The sequence below is a fragment of the Tiliqua scincoides genome, chromosome 3 (genome assembly GCF_035046505.1).
Source record: "Tiliqua scincoides isolate rTilSci1 chromosome 3, rTilSci1.hap2, whole genome shotgun sequence".
Classification (NCBI taxonomy): domain Eukaryota; kingdom Metazoa; phylum Chordata; class Lepidosauria; order Squamata; family Scincidae; genus Tiliqua; species Tiliqua scincoides.
The window spans coordinates 78,503,142-78,525,810 of record NC_089823.1 but is presented as its reverse complement, the minus strand read 5'-3'; the positions used below and the strand labels follow the sequence as shown (position 1 = coordinate 78,525,810).

Below are 22,669 nucleotides of genomic sequence, written 5' to 3'. Positions count from 1 at the left end.
CATTCTGCATGGAATTACACATTAAATGATATATAACATGATGGTATTATTTGAAAATACCAAGATTTCAAAAATTTTGGCCAGTTGTAGTGTCACCCTCCCCCATGCACATCACCTGGTGCAGCCTGCCCCCCTTGCAACACCACTGACCCTGGGCATCTGCAAAACTGTTGCTGCTGTATTCTGGACCAGCTGCCTCCTGCACAAGAATGACCCGAATGAAAGGTAAACTTCAGAATAAGTGCACAACAGCATGCAAGTGACAGAGCATGGGCTGAGTGAAATGGGGAAAACCCAGCAAGCTTCTTTTTCTTGTCTCCTCCTTCCACATGTTACTCTTGCTATGTCTGTGGGGATGGAGGGAGACAGCAAGAGGGAACAACAGCTGGTGACACAGCTCAATAGGATTGGGCTGCGAGGCACTGTGTGCAATACACCACTGTGGGCGGTTGCTGTGGTGATTAAGGAAGTATCTCTGAAGAGATCAAACCCCTTGCTGATCCATGTGTGGAGACCTAGCAGTTGCTTTCCCACCAGCAACTACAACTCTGTCTTTTTCAAAGGCTGAGTTCCTTGAGTTGAGTTCTTTGAATTCCATGGTCCAAGAAAGGTGGGTTTTAAATCTAATTTTAAACACTCAAAAAAAAAAATCCAGACCATTAAGCTGTGGAGTTTAGGGGTCATGCCTTGGCTTCTCTTCCTACTATAAAGCAGGAGGAGGCAGTCAAAGACATTGGTTATTTCCAGTACTTGTGTTGGAACTTTTCCGGTCCAAGAGAAATGAGGTTATTGGTGTCTTCCCCCACCTTCATACTGTTGTGGGAAGACATTTGCAAAGCAGCACCATATCCAATCTCCAAAAGCAGCAGCAGCAGCAGTCTGTGGGAAGGGAAGAAACAGCAAGAAGGACCAACCATTTCAACCTGGAGTATACAGCCAGCCTCTCGGTGTGTACAACCAGTTCTATGCACAGTCTGCATTACTACATAGCAAGAGTAGAGCAAGCCTCTCTTATGTGTATAACTACATAGAGAGATTTCTTTAAGAAACACAGGCAAGTATCCACTTGGTAAGATACTTGCCTGTGTTTCCTAAAGAAATCTCTCTACATCTACCCAGTGTAAGGTCTGATCTCTGTTAGTGAAATTACTTTATACACCCAGATCAGGGACAAATATACTAATCTACACAACAGAGAAACAGAATATATATCATGAATACACAGAAGACCAGAGATCGGCACAGGCTATGGTTATACAGGCACATATACAGACTCTCCATTCCTGCCAGTGTTACAGCTGCTGCTGCTTCTGCTGTTGCCGGTTGCTGCTGCATCTGACTCGGCAGCGGCTGTGAGCCTGAGAGTGACTGAGAGAGGATGCAGGAATCAAGTAGCTACCCTCCATTAGGCCACTGAGACATATCAAGGATGTTTAGTGATGCCTCCTGGCTACAGCAGGGATGGGCAGTTCCCAATGCAAGTTCCAACGCTACCGAAGGAGAAGATACAGGTATGAAAAGGGGGAGGGGATGTGGGTGCCTGTAGCAACAAACAGGCCGGCTATCTTTGCAGAGGGCCTTGCTTTGTGGCTGGCCTGCTTTGCTGCTGGAATTTGTGGCTGAAGAGAGGGGACTATAACTAGCTGCTCTGCAGTGAATCAAAAGTGACATTGTTCTGAGAAGGGCCCCCTTTTTAGTCATGCTGGAGCAAGAGGAATGCTACAAAGCCTTTCTGCTGTGTGATGGCAAGCTGGCTTCTTGCACTGGACCTTTGCTGTCCAGAGGATATTGCTGCAATATCTTCTCAACAAAATAGACAGAGAGGCAATGCAATATGCAGCTACACATGAATGCATATTCTGGAAGAATGTTCTGGAGGGATCTATGCAGTGTTTGTACCTGGTACTTCTATAGTGGGTTTAGGGTGGCCAAAAAAAAAATCTGGCTTTAAAAGCACAGCAATTAGATGCCTTGCTTTTCAGCAAGCGCAAGATTATAAATCCAAGCCACGGTGTGGCAAGTCGGAGTCTTTGTGTAAAACTGCAGGGATTCAGACCTCAGCATCAGTAGCATCTCTCATTCAATAGATGACCTCTCCGCAGGTAGCTCTCATTCAGAATTATTTTTCCCTTACAGTCGTTGGAATCCTTTTCTAATGATGTCATGTTCAGAGGAAGGGGGAGGAAGGAAAAAAAATAGATTGCAAAAGATAGATTGCCTATCAAGGATATTTGGAGGGGGGACATCACTAGGAAAATAGACACACGCAATGCAAAAAGTCAGATACCATAAGAGGTAGTTTTCTTTCACCCCCTTCAGAAAGGAAGATGGCTCAATATGGCGTGCCAGGCTCTCTATTTGTCATGTACCATTATGGATTGTACATAATGAGGTTAGAATACTTAGGGTTTCTTAAGGGATGGTCTGAATGCTGTAGGGCCTTTTTATGGTGCATTTTCAGCAACGACACAGCAGTAGATTTCAAAGAGATGCATTTGCTGCACTGCACTGATATAGACTGGCATGCAGAAGCCGGAACTTGAATAGTCCTGTTTCATTGGCCAACTCGGGAGGAGAAGAGTAGCAGCTTCAGCTTTTTCGACAAGTGAATGGGGGTAAGGACTAGGAAGAGATGAACTGATCAGCAGTGACGTCATTTTTAACTAATTCCATACCTGGCTGGGGGATGAAGTTAAAAGGAAAAGGCTGCAATCTCTGGGTGACTGTAAGCATTGACTGGAGAATCTAAATGACTGGGACTTTCCCCAATGGTAATAAATTTTCTTTCCTATACAGACCAACTCTTTGTAATCCTTTAATTCTGGACAAAACATATGTTCTTTCATTTTCTTTCCTAATATGACTTTGATGGGGATTGCTTGTTTGTAGCTTTTTAAAAAAATGCCTTTTTATCTGAAGTTTTATCTGAATAGTAATAGTACATATGTCAGTATTTGCTCTGTGAACCTCTGCCATTGCCTGGACGAGTTTATGCAGCATTTACGCTTACTTGCAAGGTATGGACATGCAGCAGCTGCCAGGCATTGAGAGATCTCTGGCATAGGAACAATGCTGTACTTTTCAAATTGCAGATAGAAGGGAAAGTATATCAAAAGCTTGAAGGAATAGTATTACATTTGGTTTCTGTTAAAAAGAAAAAAAAGGTTTTATCAGCAGAGAGAAACGCTGAATTTTGTTAGTGATCTTTGTATTTGTAATCGTTGGCAAGAGCAATTCTAATAACCTGCGTAAGTAGTTTCTGTGATGGTCCTTGGCCTCTGAGCCTATTTCCCTTCCCCTCCCCCTTGAGAACAGCTTGAGTGTGATGTTATTCACATTTGGATACATGCCCTGCATTTCTATTTGCTTTTGCCTTAAAATAAAAAGCAACATTCAATTCATGATTTTGTATAAGGTCATTAAAAGCTCCTATGCAGTGTGGAATGATTGAGTCAAAATGGTGGGCAGTTGCTAAGTGATGCTGCTGTCTTCAGCAGTTCTGTAGTTTTTTATTATTATTCATTAGTAGTTATTTTTAATTTTTTTAAATTCAATTTGAACTTGCACCAAAATTACTATATTGCCTGCCTGGAAGCTTGGTTCTGATCAAGCACTAGGATGCAAATTCTACACTCCTGTTGCCGAAGGAGATACCTGCCTCTTTCTTACTCTGACTAATAGAACACCACTGGGTTTATTTTTGTTGCTTACTAGGAACTCCTGATATATCTGTTACAGAGGATGCCATTCAGTTTGTGATGGCAGCAGTGAGTAAGAAGTTAGGAAGGTGTGTGGGGGTGGGTGGGTTTCCTTCTCAGCAATGTAAGCGGCACAGAGAAAAAATCCTGAGCCCTAAGAAATGGTGTCTGTGATCATGATTGACAAATATACACTACCTATCCAGAATACAAAATAACAAAGGATTGTGAAATTCATTGCAACCAGTAAACATGCTTGGAATGAGAAAATTAGGGCTGGGTTTGCAGGGATTATGATAATGTTGGTGGCTGATGCCACAGTAAACTCTTCTTTCTGCAGTGTGGTGCATTGTATGACAGGGAGTGGATGCCCCCAAGTCATTCTCTTCTTGTATCCTCAGTTGCCCTTGGAAAATTAAAAAAAACAAAAAAAGCAGAAGCGTTTTAAAATGGTCAGATCACAATTTTCAGGTTTCAAAAGCCCTGTGATAGCCAGGCAGGCACATGCTTAGTCATTGGTAATGATTAGGATAGAAAGAACGCGAAGGAGAAAAATGTGGTTGAGATGCTTGAATGGCAGAAGGCAGGATGTGCGTGAATGAAGGGAGAATATGAATGGCTTCTGAAGACACCTCTATAATATTAGATTTTTTTCCTTTTTGCATATGTTATTCTTCAGTGAAAGAGATGTGGACTCTCTTGCAATCTTAATATAGCTAGTGGGTGAATTATCTGTGTTGACTAATTTTGTATTACAAAGTGACAAATATTATGATTGATCTAACTGTGATTGAGACATTTTATAAACACTACTAGCTAATGCTGTTGTACAGCTATGATATTACACAGCCTCTGTTTGCGGGGGGGGGGGATGCCCATTAGATTTTGCCATTTCTGCTCTCTATGTATTCAATTCAAGGCTGCCTGCAGAATTTTTTGGCTCTGGTTCTCTACTTGGCAAGGATAAATATCTGGAGGTGCACTCAGGTCTTCTCTGAGCTCTGCCCCCCCCCCCCACACACACAAGGGTTTCACTTATACATGATGCCCATCCTTGGTTTATGGGCCTGATTTACTTCATACAACCAGAACAAATAAGTTATACGTTGTAGGATATTCAACATAAAGGTTTCTTGCTGCTTAATGTATTTTTAACATTGGATATGAATATTCTAGATTTCTTGCTTCATGATTCTGTTGATGGAAACAATGAGATGCAGAGGTGTGGGTGTATATTGGATATGATTGATATAGATTACTGCTGTAATTGCTGTTGGAGCAACAATAACTGAAGATGCTCAGTGATACAGGAAACACCAAGACAGATGAAGTCTAAGGTCTCACATGAAAGGAAATAGGAAACCAACTACTAGGATGTGCCTAATGGATGCTAAGAGAGATCTCAGCTCAGCACCTTTCAAGAAAGAAGTCATTTCAGGTCAAGGCATTTGGAATGAACAGTACAAGGGAAATCTTTCCTGCCTCCTTATTTAGTAACCTGCTCAGGACGCCGCTTGTCTTATGTACTGTACCTTGAGATACTACCACTGGCTATAGATTTCAGTAGCATGGAGCTTGTGTGTTTTGGGGGAAAAGTTTGAATATGCTGTAGCACACTATGTTGAAAATTAAGTAATTAATACACTTGCAACCATCTGATATCTTGTTGCACCAGCTGGAATGTGCAGAATAGAGACATCTGCCTCTTTCACAGTTTTAGGAACTTCAGTGTAGCTTTTCCGACTGTGTTGAATGTTTCAAAATACTTGGAACACCCATAATCAAAACCAGCATTTTTTCTGGGGCTTTGATGTCTTTTCAGTAAGAAAGAAAAGAGAAGTTCCAAATACACTTTTATTCATTTTTCTTAATGCTCCTGTTGGAACTGATAAGGGTGGGATTTAGTAGGGCAAGTTCAGTGCAACAGTCATGGAATTAATATAGAGGGGGGCATAGGTTGTGTACAGTCTGATCCTGAATATGGGCGTAAAGGCTGGTCTGCACAGAATGCAGAATGAGATGATAGCCTGAGGACTGTACCACTTCAGATTGCAATTGGATGATCATACATTTTCAGTGCTGCCTGATGTTAAAAGCTTCTTGTACACTGTAAAGCACCATATCAGCAAGAAAAGTTTATATTAGCCATCTCCCTGAGGTGTTTTCTCAGACCATTACATGTGTAAGCACTGGAAAAATAACCTTCTACCTGCTATCTGAAGTGGTACAGTCCAAATGCTGTCTCTTCACATCATGTGCAATGTGTAATGTGGTTCAAAGTCCCGGTGAGTTAAATTTACAGAATACAGGTCCAACCTTGTTATATATGGATTTTTTATACACAGATTTGACTCAACACGAATGGCCACTGCAAATGAGAAGGAGTGTGCTGATCCCTGGAGAAGGGGGAAGTGCATCCCTTTAAAATCACAGTTTAAAAAAACTGCTTTTCTTACTGTTGTAGAGAGACAGTCATGCAAGTAATCATTCCATTCTTCAGCTGAGCCAGACAAAGGCAAGGGATCCTTTGCATTTCTAATTGCTGACTGCCTCTCTACAACAGTAAGAAAAGCTGACTTAAACCACAATTGTAAAGGGACATAAGAACATAAGAACATAAGAACAGCCCCACTGGATCAGGCCATAGGCCCATCTAGTCCAGCTTCCTGTATCTCACAGCGGCCCACCAAATGCCCCAGGGAGCACACCAGACAACAAGAGACCTCATCCTGGTGCCCTCCCTTGCATCTGGCATTCTGACATAACCCATTTCTAAAATCAGGAGGTTGCACATACACATCATGGCTTGTACCCCGTAATGGATTTTTCATCCAGAAACTTGTCCAATCCCCTTTTAAAGGCGTCTAGGCTAGACGCCAGCACCGCATCCTGTGGCAAGGAGTTCCACAGACCGACCACATGCTGAGTAAAGAAATATTTTCTTTTGTCTGTCCTAACCCGCCCAACACTCAATTTTAGTGGATGTCCCCTGGTTCTGGTATTATGTGAGAGTGTAAAGAGCATCTCCCTATCCACTCTGTCCATCCCCTGCATAATTTTGTATGTCTCAATCATGTCCCCCCTCAGGCGTCTCTTTTCTAGGCTGAAGAGGCCCAAACGCCGTAGCCTTTCCTCATAAGGAAAGTGCCCCAGCCCTGTAATCATCTTAGTCGCTCACTTTTGCACCTTTTCCATTTCCACTATGTCTTTTTTGAGATGTGGCGACCAGAACTGGACACAATACTCCAGGTGTGGCCTTACCATAGATTTGTACAATGGCATTATAATATTAGCCCTTTTGTTCTCAATACCCTTCCTAATGATCCCAAGCATAGAATTGGCCTTCTTCACTGCCGCCGCACATTGGGTCGACACTTTCATCGACCTGTCCACCACCACCCCAAGATCTCTCTCCTGATCTGTCACAGACAGCTCAGAACCCATCAGCCTATATCTAAAGTTTTGATTTTTTGCCCCAATGTGCATGACTTTACACTTACTGACATTGAAATGCATCTGCCATTTTGCTGCCCATTCTGCCAGTCTGGAGAGATCTTTCTTGAGCTCCTCACAATCACTTCTGGTCTTCACCACTCGGAAAAGTTTGGTGTCATCTGCAAACTTAGCCACTTCACTGCTCAACCCTGTCTCCAGGTCATTTATGAAGAGGTTGAAAAGCACCGGTCCCAGGACAGATCCTTGGGGCACACCGCTTTTCACCTCTCTCCATTGTGAAAATTGCCCATTGACACCCACTCTCTGCTTCCTGGCCTCCAACCAGTTCTCAATCCATGAGAGGACCTGTCCTCTAATTCCCTGACTGTGGAGTTTTTTCAATAGCCTTTGGTGAGGGACCGTGTCGAACGCCTTCTGAAAGTCCAGATAGATAATGTCCACAGGTTCTCCCACATCCACATGCCTGTTGACCTTTTCAAAGAATTCTATAAGGTTTGTGAGGCAAGACTTACCCTTACAGAAGCCATGCTGACTCTCCCTCAGCAAGGCCTGTTCGTCTATGTGTTTTGAGATCCTATCTTTGATGAGGATACTTTTTAATTTTAATATACTTTTTAATTTAACATACTTTTTAATTTTTTAAAAATTGCTTTTATTTAACACATTTTATGATATCAGCAGGGAATCCCAGAATCAAATCCCTGCAACTGCTGAGGCATGGCCTTATTACATTAGGAGCAACGGAGGGGCAAGAAACCTGATGTGGGTCTTTAAAGCTATTTTTCCACTTTTTTTTATCCACAGATTTTTTTTTATCCACTAGGGGTTCTGGAACCTAGCAGATAACAAGACATGACCTGTACTTATAACTTCTGCAGTGTTACACTTGAGAAGGAAGGAATAATCACAGGAAGGCAAATGGAGGAAATCTACTTACAATAAGTTTAAAAATTTATTTAAAATAAGAACCCTCCTAATCCTCCCAAGCAGTTGCTGATCTGTTCAACAAACTTCCCCAAACATTGCAAAGGCTGTCATCCACATTTACCCAGGAGTAAGCCCCATTCACTTTCATTGTTAAAAGCATATACATAGTAACCTGTTCAAAGTACAGATCTGTAACATTTCCCCAAATGCAGTCACATACTATAGTGGCATCAAGTCTAAGATATTAAAAATAAAATACACATTGAAATGAATGGGGGCTCACCTGAAATTGGCTCGCAACCCACCTAGTGGGCCCCAACCCACAATTTGAGAAACACTGGCTTACAGGATGCTGAGCTAGATCAGTTCTTGGTTTTAAAAGTACTGTATGGCTCTTCTTATGTTCTCACTTTGCTCTAGCATTTAGCATGGATCAGAAGTTTGAAGAGTGAGGGGGCATGCAACTAGCATATTCTTCCATAAGCCATATCAATATTTGACACTTATAGGTACTTTTAACAATGGACTCTTAGCTCTCATGAGCTTGATTTATTTTTATTTTTTTGTATGGCAGAGGCTATCAAAATTTATCTTCCAAATTAGGATTGTAATTATATTTTGATAAAGATCTGGCAATCCGGTAAGAATGGAATATTAGGGGTTGCTGGGATACCAATGACTCCCGGTTTATGAAGAATTGTTTGCATGTGGAATACTAATAGGCTGGGATTTCCCAGCCTCCTTATCTTCTTATCTCCAATACAGTCTGATAACACAGGCAATCAAGAGCATGTTTCCCTGCTATCATTCTGGCAGAAGGATTAAAGATATGAGCTTTCTATTATGAATGGAAAGGTGATGTGAAAAACATGAAAAACACACAGGTCTGTTCTACCATCTGATATAGAGCAAACACTCAGTGCCTAGGTATTAATCATGTCTGTACAATTCATACTGCAAAAATAAACTTTTGTTTCTTGGATTTCCTAGTTTGGCTTTCTAGAATCAACCACGAAGATATTGCACTATTTGTGCATGCTGGAAACACAAAAAGGAAGGGCAATAGAACGGGTTTAATTGATGTCTTCCTACATTGCAGCTTTCCTTATGTAGCTTGATACTATTGCAACCATAGTGCTACTTATAATACTGATGCATATACCATATACTAGTGGTTTCCAAACGAGGCACTATGGCAAATTCCCAGTACCGGCAGTCCCGGGTGCCACCATCTTGGCTGGCCCAATCACATGCGTTCTCACAAGGTATCACATGATCTTGCACAATATTGCACAGTCTTGGAAGAGTCCTCCCATGGCATGGTGCTGCCATGACTGGGTTCTGTGAAATATTAGGGTGTGTGACCAGGGTAAATTTGGGAACTGCTGCCATACACCCTATCAATTGAAAATCTTTCCTGAATGGAGCAAGATGGGCAAATTAATTTGCAGTCTGCAGTTATCAAGTCTGCTAGGGATAATTGAAAACCCATCATGAAGATGTGTCCCAAAGGGGGGGGGGGGCTTCTAGAAATGTAGCCAGTTTCTGGTTGTGTAATTAAGGCTGCAGTCCTATGTGCTTTTAATTGGGAATAACTCCCTTTGGAGACAGTGGAACTTATGTCTGAATAAGCTGGCACAGAAACAGGCAAACTTAAACCTAGTTATATTTATTTCTTTTAACAGGAGTCCCAGTTTGGACCATAGTGCAAGGGGAGAGCAGTTAACCCTCACCCTTCTGTACTGCCTTTCCTTCCCACTAGAAAGCTTCTCAAAGCAGTTATTTGCAGCAAATATTTCCCCTTGCGGCAAACAGCAGTTTTGGGGGGGCTAAATTTTGGTGGGAACGTGGGCAAACGCCTCAGTGGCCCTCTCCACACACCATGCTCCTAATCTGGATTCCCTGCCTCCAAAGCTACTTTTTGTTACAGAAGAGGCATTCTCCATTTTTAAGCACATCTCCTAATAACGCATTTAGTGGAATATGTTCTTTGGCTCCAGGTCTCAGTCCTTCATTTTGACTGTATCATGTCCAGTGGTCTTTGATATATGGAATGGAGTGTTGAGCTTGCATAGCATCCTTTGTAATTTATTGCATACTACATAAAATACCAGAGCATTATATAGATATGAGAGCACTACATTAAAAAAAAATTATTATGGTTTCATTTTGCTATCATTAGCTAAGTTGGAATACTTTCTGCCAGAAGAAAAAGGTGTTTGGCTGACATGCTTAAAACTCAACATATTTTTTCAACCAAATGGACCAAAGTCTACCATTCATTCTGGGGTAGACCTTTGTTAGAAATGAAAAGGTAGATTCATACATACATGGTCAACACTTGGTTGCTAATTGTGTCAATTTCCTCTTGTGTCAATTTCCTTTGGTTGAAATTATGTTAAACCTCTGTCTCTGGTGGCTGATCAGCAGTAGCTGTTTTACACTGTACTAATTGCTCTTTTACTGCATTGATTGTATTGTATTGTAATTTTGTTAGCTGCCCAGAAATACAAGATTTGCAAACAGAATATGCAAACTAAAAAGTAGAATCAATCACAGTGCAATCTTGAGCATATGTACTTAGAAGTAAAGCCCCAGATATGCCCTAGTGCTGAAGTATTCAATCTGTGCATCCCGCCTCCCTAGTGAGGTGTGGCTAGCCTCCAGGGGCATCGCCAGGCATCTGGGGAGAGGGGCTGGGCTGGGCTGGGCTGCTCTGCTGCCTGCTGCCTTGCTGCTCTTCTGCAACTGTGCAGGAGGTGGGTGGGGCAGCGTGAGGCTGGGAGGGCTGAGAAACATGGTGGGGGGAGGTGGGAGAGAAGGCTGGCTGGGTAGGCAGAGGTGCAGCATCTCAGCATGGAGCTTTCTCCATGTGCAACCTCGACCCAAGGACTACATTTCCCAGTGTGCCCCTCGCCCTGAGCATCCTAGGATTGGTCAAGGCTGGAGGAGAGAAGAGTTTGGAGGTGCTGCATCTCGTCAGCACAGGGGCGCTCCTGGCAGGCTTCAAAGTGGGAGGGAAGAGTAAGTCCTCCACTTGGGGAGCCCAGCCTGCTCTTAGTGTCCAAATGCCCCAGCCTGCATCCTCTATCATGCCTGGGGCAACAGGGGTGGCATCTGCATGTTGGGTGTATGTGTGTGAGCAGCCCCCATCTACTTGGGGGTGAGTTGTAATCTTGCTGGGTGTGGCTGCAATCCTTTCCACACTTTCCTGGGAGTAAGCCCCATTGACTCAAATGGGACTTACTTCTGAGTAGACCTACATAGGCTTGGGGTCTGTGTCAGCTTAACCCAGGACCTTCACCTTTCTCTTCCCCCCCTTCAAAAAAGGAAAAAAGCCACTCTTGATGGCTTTGTTTCCAAAAATTGATTAAAAATAAAAATCCCCATTCCTTTTTAGCCATTCCCCTTTCTCCTCCTGCCTCCTTTTGGGGGGGGGTACTCTGTTGGCTGCTATTGTAAGACAAAAGGCACAATCCTATCTAGTTCTACTCAGTAGTAAGTCCTGTTGTGTTCAATGGGGCTTACTCTCAGGTAAATGTGCTTAGGATTGCAGCCTTAGAGTGCTGGCAGCCTTGTTTCTCGTTTATAACACCTTCATCCCCATTTTGGGGGTAACTGAGATGAGGTGTTGTAATGGGGAGCCATGGCCAATGGCTACAAGGATCAGGGGAGGCACGACCAATTGACTGTCCAGTGGTGGTAGATGTTGTGTGTTCAGTAGGAGGGCTACAGCAAGTAGGAAGGAATCAAAATATGAGTCAACTATTCATGGTCAGTCATGGTCAACAACTCTGTCAATATCTACAGTAGTTGCCTGTCATTCATAACTGGTTCTCCGTTTTGTTGTCTTTTTTGTGAATTCCCATAGTACTAGATCTATACCAGAGTGGTGCCATATTGGATTGTCTATAGATGTGGAAAAGTAGCCTATTGGTAGAGGTGTTTATTTTACTCAGTACACCCATTTTGTTTAGAAAAACAGAGCAATCCTAGCTCGCCCCTGAGCCAGTGCAAGTCCCTTGTGCTGGTTCCAGACTGTTATGAATGTGCCTTAAACATGTTCATGGCTACTTGGGAGCAAGCTAGGCCAGCACAAGTAGCAGAGCCAGATCTGTGCGCAGATGGGGTAAGTTTATGCCTGCCTGGGCAGGCCAACATGGGATGGAGTAGGGGTGGGAGAGGGTATGGAGATGGGCCATTTTGGGGCGGGGGGTAAACCTAAAGGCAGATTGGGCCTAGGAGGGGTGGGACTGGCCATGGCAGTGCAGACCAGATCCAAACCCCCAGTCCTGGCCCAACCAGTGTTACATAGGCTGCTCAGATTTGCACCTGCGAAATTGCAAGCGCAGATCCAAGTAACCACATAGAGCTGGTTGGCATGTGACATGGGGTAAGGGGACAAAAACTCCGAGTTGTGCTCCAGCCCACACCAGCCTTGCGCTGGATACAACACAGGCAATTCAGCTTGGCTATTCCAGCTCAAGTTAGGATTGCGCCCTTAGGCTGTAAACCTATCTTACTCCCTGGAAACAAACACCTCTATCTATTGGAGAAGGATAAGTTGGATTTTCTGCTTCTATTTCACAATGTTTCTGCCCTTATGTCAGTGTGTTGGTATAGGAGGCAAATATCATATTTTGTAAGTAAAATAATTCCCAGCTAGTCTGTTTAGCTGAAGCAATCTAGTGACACTAGAAGGTTTTCTGTGTAGGCGGTTGCCTTGTTATCCACTGGTAGTCCAATAAAACTGAAGAGAGCTCTGACACCGCGGTGACCTTGCTGAAATTCTTTCACAGCCTCTGCTTTGGGAAAGACTGTTTTGTTCCCCTGTTCCTTGTTTGTGCCAACATTTGTATTTGATCTCTCACTGGTTGTCACTAGTAAGCCAGGACCTGAAAGAAATTGCTTTCAATTCCTTTGAGTGATCAAAGTCTCTTCATAGAGTTTTGTGGGTTCCTGGGCTCTGTTACATAACAAAGCAAAAACCTGCCACTTAAAATGACAGCTTCAAATTTCTCAAGGAAGGAAGACTGATGGGATGGGATTGCTCCAGTTTCTGAAGGAATATAAAGAGGGTGGAAGCTTATGTGCTCTGGTGTTCATTTGCCTCTGGAAGAAGAATGAAAGGCTTTGGTCTTATGCGCACAAACCAGAAACCCTTGGCAAGTCACATGCCTTCAGCAGTCTTGGGAATTATGCCGGAGCTCTCCTCTTGTTTTCCATTTTGCTTACTAAGCTGCTTTTCCAGATAGATTTGCTTCCGCATGTATCAGAACCAGGCTTGGGGAGCAAGTATCACAGCACATACATTATTGATTCTTCCAGACATATATTAATAGATAAGCATGTTGCGGTTTTTCTCGGCGTGTTCTGTCACGGCGCATTAGAATGGATGAGCTGCAGACGGGTTGTTTGATGAAGAATGTGGTACATTTTGAAGAGGGGAGATTCCCACCAGCACCTGAGTGCGTGGATGCTGAGATGTACTGAACATATAGGCAATGCGCAAGCAAGAAGAATGCCATTGTTTCATCCCCAGTTCTCACTTGAAGGTTAGAAGGGCAACTCCATTAGCAAAGCAGCATGACATCCCTGTCTCTTAACTACTTTTCTCTATCACTCAGCACTGGCAGAGAGCTTCAGCTCTCCGCTCTCTCAGTTTGAACCCCTTTCTTTTTGAAGCAATCTAGGGCATGGAGTAAAGAAGGAAAAGGGTGGGGGAAGGGAGGAAAGGCAATTGCTTCTAGTGGAGCTTTCTAGGAACAAAGTCTGGTTGCTTCAGGGACAGGTGTTGTTCATTAGTATATCAGGTCTTTGAAATGTTTTAGGCTCATGGTAAGTTATTTCCAAAACAAATTAAATTCAGATCTGGCTAATTGCAGTCTGGAGTGTCAGTGGTCAGAAATGCCATTATAGCACAGACTGCAGAAAGGTACATCACTGGTTTTGTATCTAAGCTTCTCAGATACTCATGAACTTCCTTTTACTAGCCTGACCCTATTGAATTGCACACACAATTCCTTCATGTAAATGAATATCAGATAAACCTGGCATGTACCAATTTTGCACAGCATGGTGGCAACTGGAAAGACTATTTGTGATGCAGCATCAGTCTGAAATAACTGAATGTTTCAGCTATTGATGAGTTAATGCTGCTTTCCTTTTTTAAAAAAATCAAGGACTACAAAGACTACTATAAGACAGAAAAATATTTTCTGAACTTTTACTTAACAATGTCTGACGAATACAGAATGCAGCTGGTCCTTAACCTGGGATAAGCTTATCATAGTGTCTATATGGCACCCAATGGACATCTACTTTCAGTGTGAAAAGTTGTATACACTGTAGTTGATTTGTGGTGCCAACTCATAGCCCAATCCTATCCACACTTTCCTGGGAGTAAACCCTACTGACTCTAAGGAGACTTACTTCTGAGTAGATATGCATAGGATTGGGCTCTCACTTGGTCCCAAGCATAGGTGTTGAATTCCTGTTGAAAAGCAGACCCAAGGTCAAGACTGATTTCGATCTCACCTTTTCTCTGATATTTCTAGTAACGCAATATAAATAAAACAAAATAAGTTTGTGAAATTTAATCCCGGTGGGAGTTCCACTTGCAAGTATAGAGCCCAAATGCAAGCAGAAATACATGCATAGAGCTTTGTTCACACTTTTCATTTGATGTGTGGAGGTTGGGAGCATGGTCCGCAGGTGCCATTTTTGTCCCCCAGCATGTTTAGTCACCATGAAAATAACAGTGGGAAAAAGACTGCTGTCATCTCTTCCGCTTTAGGATACACTACTTGGTAAAAGCCTGATGTGATATGATGCATGATAAACTTGTTTTTGTTGGTAGTCATTTCTCATATTCCAGATTATGAAATGTTAACTGCCATCTTGTGGCTAATTCAGTATGTGAACACAACTTGATTTTAATCCCCAATGGTTAAAGTATTTGCAGTTCGGGGATGTTTGAAGATGTTCACATTTTGGTGGCTTGAATTTGTGACGTGGGGCTTTGTGGTCAGAGTTGGAAAAATCTGGAACTAGGAAATAGCAAAATATTGATGAACACGTGGCAGCCTCTAACAGCCAAACTTCAGAGGAGCAAAGCATTTGGAGTATATGGAATTCTATCTCATTTAGTCCCAAGCATGGGTGTTGAATTCCTGTTGAAAAGCAGACCCACTGTCACACTCCACTTCTTGACAGGATAATTGAAACATTTCGTTTGATTATCAAAGATAGCCATTCCCAGAGACATTTAACATAAATAAAACACCCTTTCACCAAACGTTTCCAGATGCTATATAAAATGGCCCATAAGCACAACAGATACAAGCAGCTGTTTTCTGTTCCAACATCCTTCCTTTGGAGAACTCAATGAGTTTTGGCTTGGAGCACCTTTCAGTATGTATGCATGTTTGGAGGTGAGAGATGAACAAACTCCAGAAGGCTTTGGAAGCTGCCCAGCTACTCTTTCTATGACTGGCCACTTCTTACTACTAATCAGTGGTGTAGCTAATGATCATGTAGCCTAGTATCAAGCTCACCGGGAAGGTGTGGATCCAGGACCCAGGAGGGGGATCCAAGACCTCTTTAGGTGGCTCATTTCTGAGTAGCCCCATTTGGGCTGCTGTCGTGTTATCCGGTGTTCCAGCCTGTTCCAGCACAGGATAGGATATACATAGTAGCTTGTTAAAAGTACAGGTCTGTAACATTTACCCAAATGCAGTCACATACTTTGGTAGCATCAAGTCTGATATATTAAAAATAAAATATTGAAACGAATGGGGACCCACCTGAATGGACCCACAGTTTGAGAAACACTGCTGCACTGTATAATTATTCTCTTTCTATTTTCCAAAGGCACTCAACTACCTGCCCCCCCCCCCCAAGCACTATACGGCACACTTTCTGTAAATAGGGCTTCTCTTCTTCACTCAGTCCCCCCAACCCAGTGGCACTTAATAGTTATCATGCTGCTGATACAGACTGGGAAAATGCACCAGCATAACAGTAAGAGAAAAATCATTGTGTTTGTTGTGAAGAAATTGTCATATGTGCCTTTCCTCATTTTCAGTGGCTTTGCAGTTCTGCTTGGAAGTGCTTAAGAAATGTTTTGCCTTTTTTTTAATCCTTGGAGATCTTGAATGAAAATCCCCCTAATAATACGTCAGGTTGACTTTTCACAGAAGTAGGAAAGTAGCACTGCAGAAAAAAGAACTTTAGTGACCGCAGATTACACAGGCCTACAATACTGAGGATCAGAAAAGTTTTTCCCAAACTTTATGGTGGTTTGATATGAATTTGGGGTGCCGATTCTAAAAATGGCATCTGTTTTGCCCTATCATGTCTAGTTTTGGAGATATAGTATAGCCTCATTAGTGAATGGTTCAAGCAGCTTCCTCATGAGGAAGCTGCTTGAACCAATCACTAAAGAGGCTATGCTGTGTCTCCGAAACTAGATGTGATAGGGCAAAACGGATGCCATTTTTTGAATCGGCACCCCAAATATACCCAGGAATAGGTGTAACTTTTAAGGAAGCAAAATGTGTGTTGGCCTGTGTTATTGACTCATGGAACTCAATATCTAGGCACTATATTGTTGTGTTGCAAATAGCTGTGGGAGTCTTGTGCTTGGAATTGTCCCCAGTTCTTTAATGAATCATTTTAGAAACATGGGGATAGATAGGTTATTGATAAAGAGGATTTCCTGAGTCTTCTGTTTTTCAAAAATAATCCAGTGTATTAGTATCACCCATTTAGATTTTCATTTGAAAATCAAATTCAAATTTGATTTGAAAATCTAAAGCCAAGTACAGAAGTAGTATTTGCAATCACTTAACTGAGTTAGGGCGCAATCCTAACCAACTTTCCAGCACTGACATAGTTGTGTCAGTGGGGCATGTGCTGCATCCTGCAGTCGGGGGGCAGTCACGGAGGCCTCCTCAGCGTAAGGCAATGTTTGTTCCCTTACCTCAGAGTCGTATTGCCCTTGTGTCAGTGCCGGAAAGTAGGTTCGGATTTCGGCCTTAAGAAATCAAAGCACACTATAGACTCCTGTTCTCCCTAATTCTTTCTCTTTCCACCTTCCATGCAAAGCCATTTTCCCTTCCATAGTTTTCTTTAACTATGTTGTTCCATACATCATTGCTAACCATGGTTCATGCTAGCCAGAGTGCCTCTTGACCAGAACTTGAACCCCACTTCAAATTGTTGCTTCACAATTGGTTATGATAGCAATGGGTTTAGCATTAACCACGATTAGTGCCAATGCAGATATAAAGCTACACAATGATTAAACCAAACCATACAAGGGAAGGAGAATTTGAATGGGATAATGGGAGGAGTAAGGGGGGCTAAGGGTCCAAACCTATACTCTCTTACTGCCAGCGCTGAACTCCAGCACAAGCACTAGGTGTCATATACATGCTGTAAAGCATGTTTATAGCACTTTGGGAGGAGGGAGAGTCAGCGCTGGGCCCAGCTCAGGGTAGGGAACACCCCATGGCTGCTGGAGCAAGGTAAGTGTGTCAGGCAGTGGAGCAGCCTTTCGGGGTGGGGGAAGCGTTGCGGGGTGGGGGAGGGTGTGGGGGGGAAAAACTAGCCAGGGAGGGATGTGGGACAGGTGGAGGCCTCCTCCTCCAGATCCTATACTTTGTGTCTGTCTGAAAAGCTGGCGCAAACTTCAGAAGCCCCATTGTGGGGTCTGTACCGTTACTTGGGGGGAAGGGGATGAACCTCACCCTTTTGGCGAAGGGGTTGCCATTTTGGTGCCACTGTTCCTCTGGGTGCTGTGGCTGTTAGGATTGGGCTGTAAGTCTTGGACCCCACAGCACACTCAATTCTTTTAACCAAGTTTTAAGAAACTAGGGCCGCAGTCCTAGGCACACTTATCCAGGAGTAAGCCCAATTGAACACAGTAGAACTTACTTCTCAGTAAACATGTACAGGATTGCCCTAGATCAGTTGTTTTCAAACTCTCAGGGAAAGTTTGAAGCACAGTAATCTCTTGCGGGGGTGGGGGGGAAGCAGCTCAGGGGGCTGCAGGGCCTGGGATGCACTCACCGGTCCCTGCAGCAGCCTTCCTGGGGTGTGGGGAGCCCTGCACAAGAGTCTGCAGGGCTCCCTAGGTCTTGAAAAGTGAAAGCGCAGCAATCGCGCTCCACTTCCGGTTTTGCAGAAGTTGAGCGTGATCGCTGCGCTTTCACTTTTCCAGAGCTGGGGATCCCTGCAGATGTTCACACAGGCTCCCAGCACCCCAGGAAGGCTGCTGCATGAACTAGTGAGTGCATCCCAGTCCCTGCAGCCCCCTAAGCAGATCGTGTCGCTACCTTCCCCCTGCCCCTTAAGGGGAAAGTGGCCAGGGCTCACAGGCTGGGGTGTCGCAACGCTCCAGTTTGAAAAGCCCTGCCCTAGATTCATTTGAGACTTTGTCCCCCCCCCCTTAAATGTAAGAATTCACCATTTTACAGCCCCAGCCTTTCCATTCTTTATTACACATTCTCTGTCTTCTCTGTTTCTTTAGATGTCTCTGATTTTTTATAGTATGTGTGTTTTTGTTACTTGTAATCATTTTTAAAAATATGTTTTCCTAGAACACAGGTTAGCAAACAAAACAGCATCAATTTCTTTTCCATTTAGTAATTAACAGTTAAGAAACTGAAAGAGAGAGAGAAGGAAAATGTGAGAGTCTTGAAAAGCAGACTGAGCCATGGGGGGAACCCCTTGGATCTAGCAAAATAAATAGAGCAGAAATCTTTCTTGCTGGCCTTTGTGTAGTTATTATTAGAACAAACACGCCTGAGTGAATTAAGCTGTACTACCTTCAAGCATCCATACACAGCTCAGCTATAGCATTTGTATTTATTTATTTATTTTAAAAAGGAAAAATGCTGAGAGGAGAGCCTATGAATGAGGAATGCATACCATCAACAGTGCCTAAGTATCCATTGCAAACACTAGAAATATACTTTTCTGTATCCATAGGATTCACATGTAATTGTCTACTGTTATGCAATCAGAGGACTGAGCTACTTAGCAGTGTTCAAAATCTTTCTGAATGTTTGATGGGTTCATTAAATATTCTGAAGCTTATGGAGAATACAGTTACAAACAGAAAATGTTTTCTGTGTTTTAAATAAGTTTTTCTCAAGGTTGGTCCTCCGCCATGTCACTTCACATAGTTCACCTACTAGAAGCACCACCAGAAGTAAATGCAGGTGACATCATTGCCAGTTACTTCTGAATTGGGAGGCCAGGCGTGACACAACAAACACCAGTAAGAGGCTCAGGGGGGATGGGAGGGCTTTTTCAAGCATGCTTTGGAGCTCTGCCCACCAAGCCAAACCTCCTACCGCTGTTTGTTGCATTGTGTTCCTGGTCTCGCTGCTGAGTGGCAGGTGTCCAGAGATCCTGTGAGTACCACCAGACACCACCTCAAGTACCACTGGTGGTATCTGTACCACTGGTTGAAAAACACTGTTTTAAATTATATTGTATTTTATTGTCATGTTGCAGCTTCTATTGATCTTTGAGCCAGTCTGTGCCCGCCTATTGTCTTTGATTTGGTTCCAAACTATGTTCCATCATGAGCATGAGTAATTTTCATTTATCTTTTTGGTTCCACAGCTGTGTCAAACCTGGACACAGAGAGTAAACTCAGCGTATATTACCGCGCACCCTGGCATCAGCAAAGGAACGTTTTCCTCCCTTCCACCAGACCAGCTTGTGTCGAGGAGTTGCATCGCCACGCCAAGCAGAACCTGCGAGCTTTGAGGAGAGGTAATTCTTTTTTCCGTACTTTCTTTTTTCCGTACCATTCATCCAAGAATGAAAACAGGCTTGCATTCTAATATCTCACAGTAGATTGTGTTTCTCCAGAAAGGGCAGTATTTTAAGCTATCACCTTGTTCCAGAACCACCATTCAGAGCGCGATACCATAGTCTTTCGAGACTGAAGGTTGCCAACATTGACACCTTAACTGACTCATCTCCCTTCTGATTAGTCTCTCTTGCTTGTTGGGTAATGACTGAAGATCAAATTCCACAGGATATTCAGTAATGCGTCATTTGTCTCCAGGTTTTTTGTTTGTTGCAGCACTGGAGGCTGCATCTCGGATTCAGATCCAGCCATTATTAGGCATTATTGGAGGCTGCAACTGAAAACAGAAGAACAGCATTGGAGGGGAAATTCTTAACACATTCCCTTCCTGCTGTTTCTCCACAAAAATGCTTTTTTTTTCTTTTTGCCAAAAATCACTTCCAAGCTGTTCTTTGGCTCATAAGTAGATGTGTTTGAAAACAGTGTTCTTTATTTTACTCAGAAGGAAGCCCATTGTGTTCAGTAAGACTTAGGGCCCAATCCTATCCAACTTTCCAGTGCTAATGCTGCTGTGCCAATGGGCCATGCCAATGCAGCCAATCACAAAGGCCTTCTCAAGATTAGGGAGTGTTTGTTCCCTTATCTTGGGGCTGCATTGTGGCTGCATCAGTGCTGGAAAGTTGGATAGGACTGGACCCTTAGGCTGTAGTCCTGTCTTACTCACTGGAAACAAACACCACTACTCATAAGTGAAAATACCTCTCTTGCTCAGGAAAATGGTGCATATGCAATTCCTGGGAGCCAGAACTCAAAAACATACTTTCTATCAGTTAGCGTGACACCATTGTGCAAGCTTGGTAATCGTAAAAGCAGTTTCAGGTTGGGCCTACGGAAAAAGAAACATGAGCGGAACAAAAACAATAAGTATTAATTGCTACCAGCTGATGGCTCTGTCAGGCTGAAACCAACTATACCATGCATGTTTCTGAAGATAAAGTCAACTGAAGATTCAGGGTTTTCCATTAGAACTAAATAGCTAAGTGGGGAAAATATTGGATTTTGATTCCATTTGGGAAGAAACTTTAATGGATTCTTTTATTTTATTCATTAAAACTTTGTGCCTATAATAGATGCAATTGGTTTGGGAAAATTGTCTGCCTCTTTCTTAACAATTGAGGGCCCACTCCTATGGAACTTTCCAGCACCCGTGCGGCCGCAATGCAGACCCAAGGGAAGGAAGCAAACATTCCCTTGTCTTGAGGCTTCTGCAACTGTCTCCCCACCACAGGATGCAGCACACGCCCCATTGGCACAGCTGCACCAGCACTGGAAAATTGGATAGGATTAGGCCCTGAGAAAGGATAGTAGCTTATTAGACATACTTAGATAGATGCTATGGACAATGTACTAAGTCATTCCTTGACTTGTCTTAGCAGCAAATTGTGGATAAGATCCGTCTTCTGTAGCAGTGCAAAGAGTCTTATAAGGGAAATAAATGATAGCAGAGTTAAAATCTGAAGTCGGTCAGGGTGACCAAATACAGTGGAGGACAGAGTGCCTTTAACTATCCCTTTAACTGTATACCTTTGTATACGTTGTATAGAAGAGGGTTATTTTGGCAGGTGCAGTTCAACATGGAAGGATTGAAAAAACTTCATCTGCCGAAATTCCCTCTTCCATACAATGGTTAAAGGCAGTGTTTCTCAAACTGTGGGTTGGGACCCACTAGGCAGGTCGTGAGCCAATTTCAGGTGGGTCCCCATTCATTTCAATATTTTATTTTTAATATGTTAGACTTGATGCTACCCTGGTATATGACTGCATTTGGGGAGATGTTACAGCTCTGTACTTTTAACAGGCTACTAGGTATATGCTTTTAACAATGATAGTAAATGGAACTTACTCCTAGGTAAGTGTGAGTAGGACTGCTTGATGATGTCACTTCTGGTCATGACATTAGTTCTGTAGGTCCTGACAGATTCTCCTTCAAAAAAGTGGGTCCCGGTGCTAAAAGTTTAAGAACCACTGCCAGAGGGATCAATCTATTTGCCATTGTCAGCTATCAGCTTGTCAGTTTCATGACCCTCCAAAAATCAGGTAGTGACCCACTGGTGGGTCCTGACACCCAGTTTGAGAACCATTGGTTAAAGGCATAGGTACTCTGTCCTCCATTGTATCTGTCCTCCATTGTCACCCTGAAGTTGGTGCATTCTTTTTTTAATTGATCTGCATCCCAGTTGGTTTAGTTATATTTAGTCTTATTCTGCCATCTGGTGGTCATAAAACAACTCCTGAGCAAAGAGTGAGCAGCAGCAGTAACACAAAATCATGGTGAAGTCAAGTAGTTCATCTTTTCCTAACAGTTTCCTGTTTAAATTATTCTATATCGGCTATGAAGATATGTTCTACTGTATTTCTGCTGTACCATCTTTTTTTTTTTTAAGCCATTTGGGTCAAATTAATATCTCATCGTCTCCTTCCTACTTTCTCTTACACTTTGCATTTTTTAAACTAGAGGCTTTTCATTTGTAACGGGATTTGCTACATCCCAAGATGCAAAGTTACATTGCAACAACATTCTACCATTCTATATAGCTCATCCTTAGAGTGAAGTAAAAAGGGTAGGGGAAGAAGGCAGGGAGGACTTCTCACTTGAAGTGAGATGAATAACAATGATATTCTCACTTGAAGTTGACACCTTTAAAAAAAAATGAAAAGAAAACCATTGTTGCTTCTGTAATGAACTCACAAGGTGCCC

The 22,669-nt window shown here is 42.9% G+C and overlaps 1 protein-coding gene across 1 annotated transcript in view; it reads left to right on the top strand.

Moving 5' to 3' along the window:
- NHS (NHS actin remodeling regulator) overlaps positions 1–22,669 on the top strand; it is a 289,997-nt gene that overhangs the window by 236,553 nt on the left and 30,775 nt on the right. Inside the window, exon 2 of the mRNA XM_066621313.1 lies at positions 19,719–19,871. Coding sequence (XP_066477410.1) covers positions 19,719–19,871 — 153 coding nt within the window. The remainder of the gene's footprint in view (positions 1–19,718; positions 19,872–22,669) is intronic.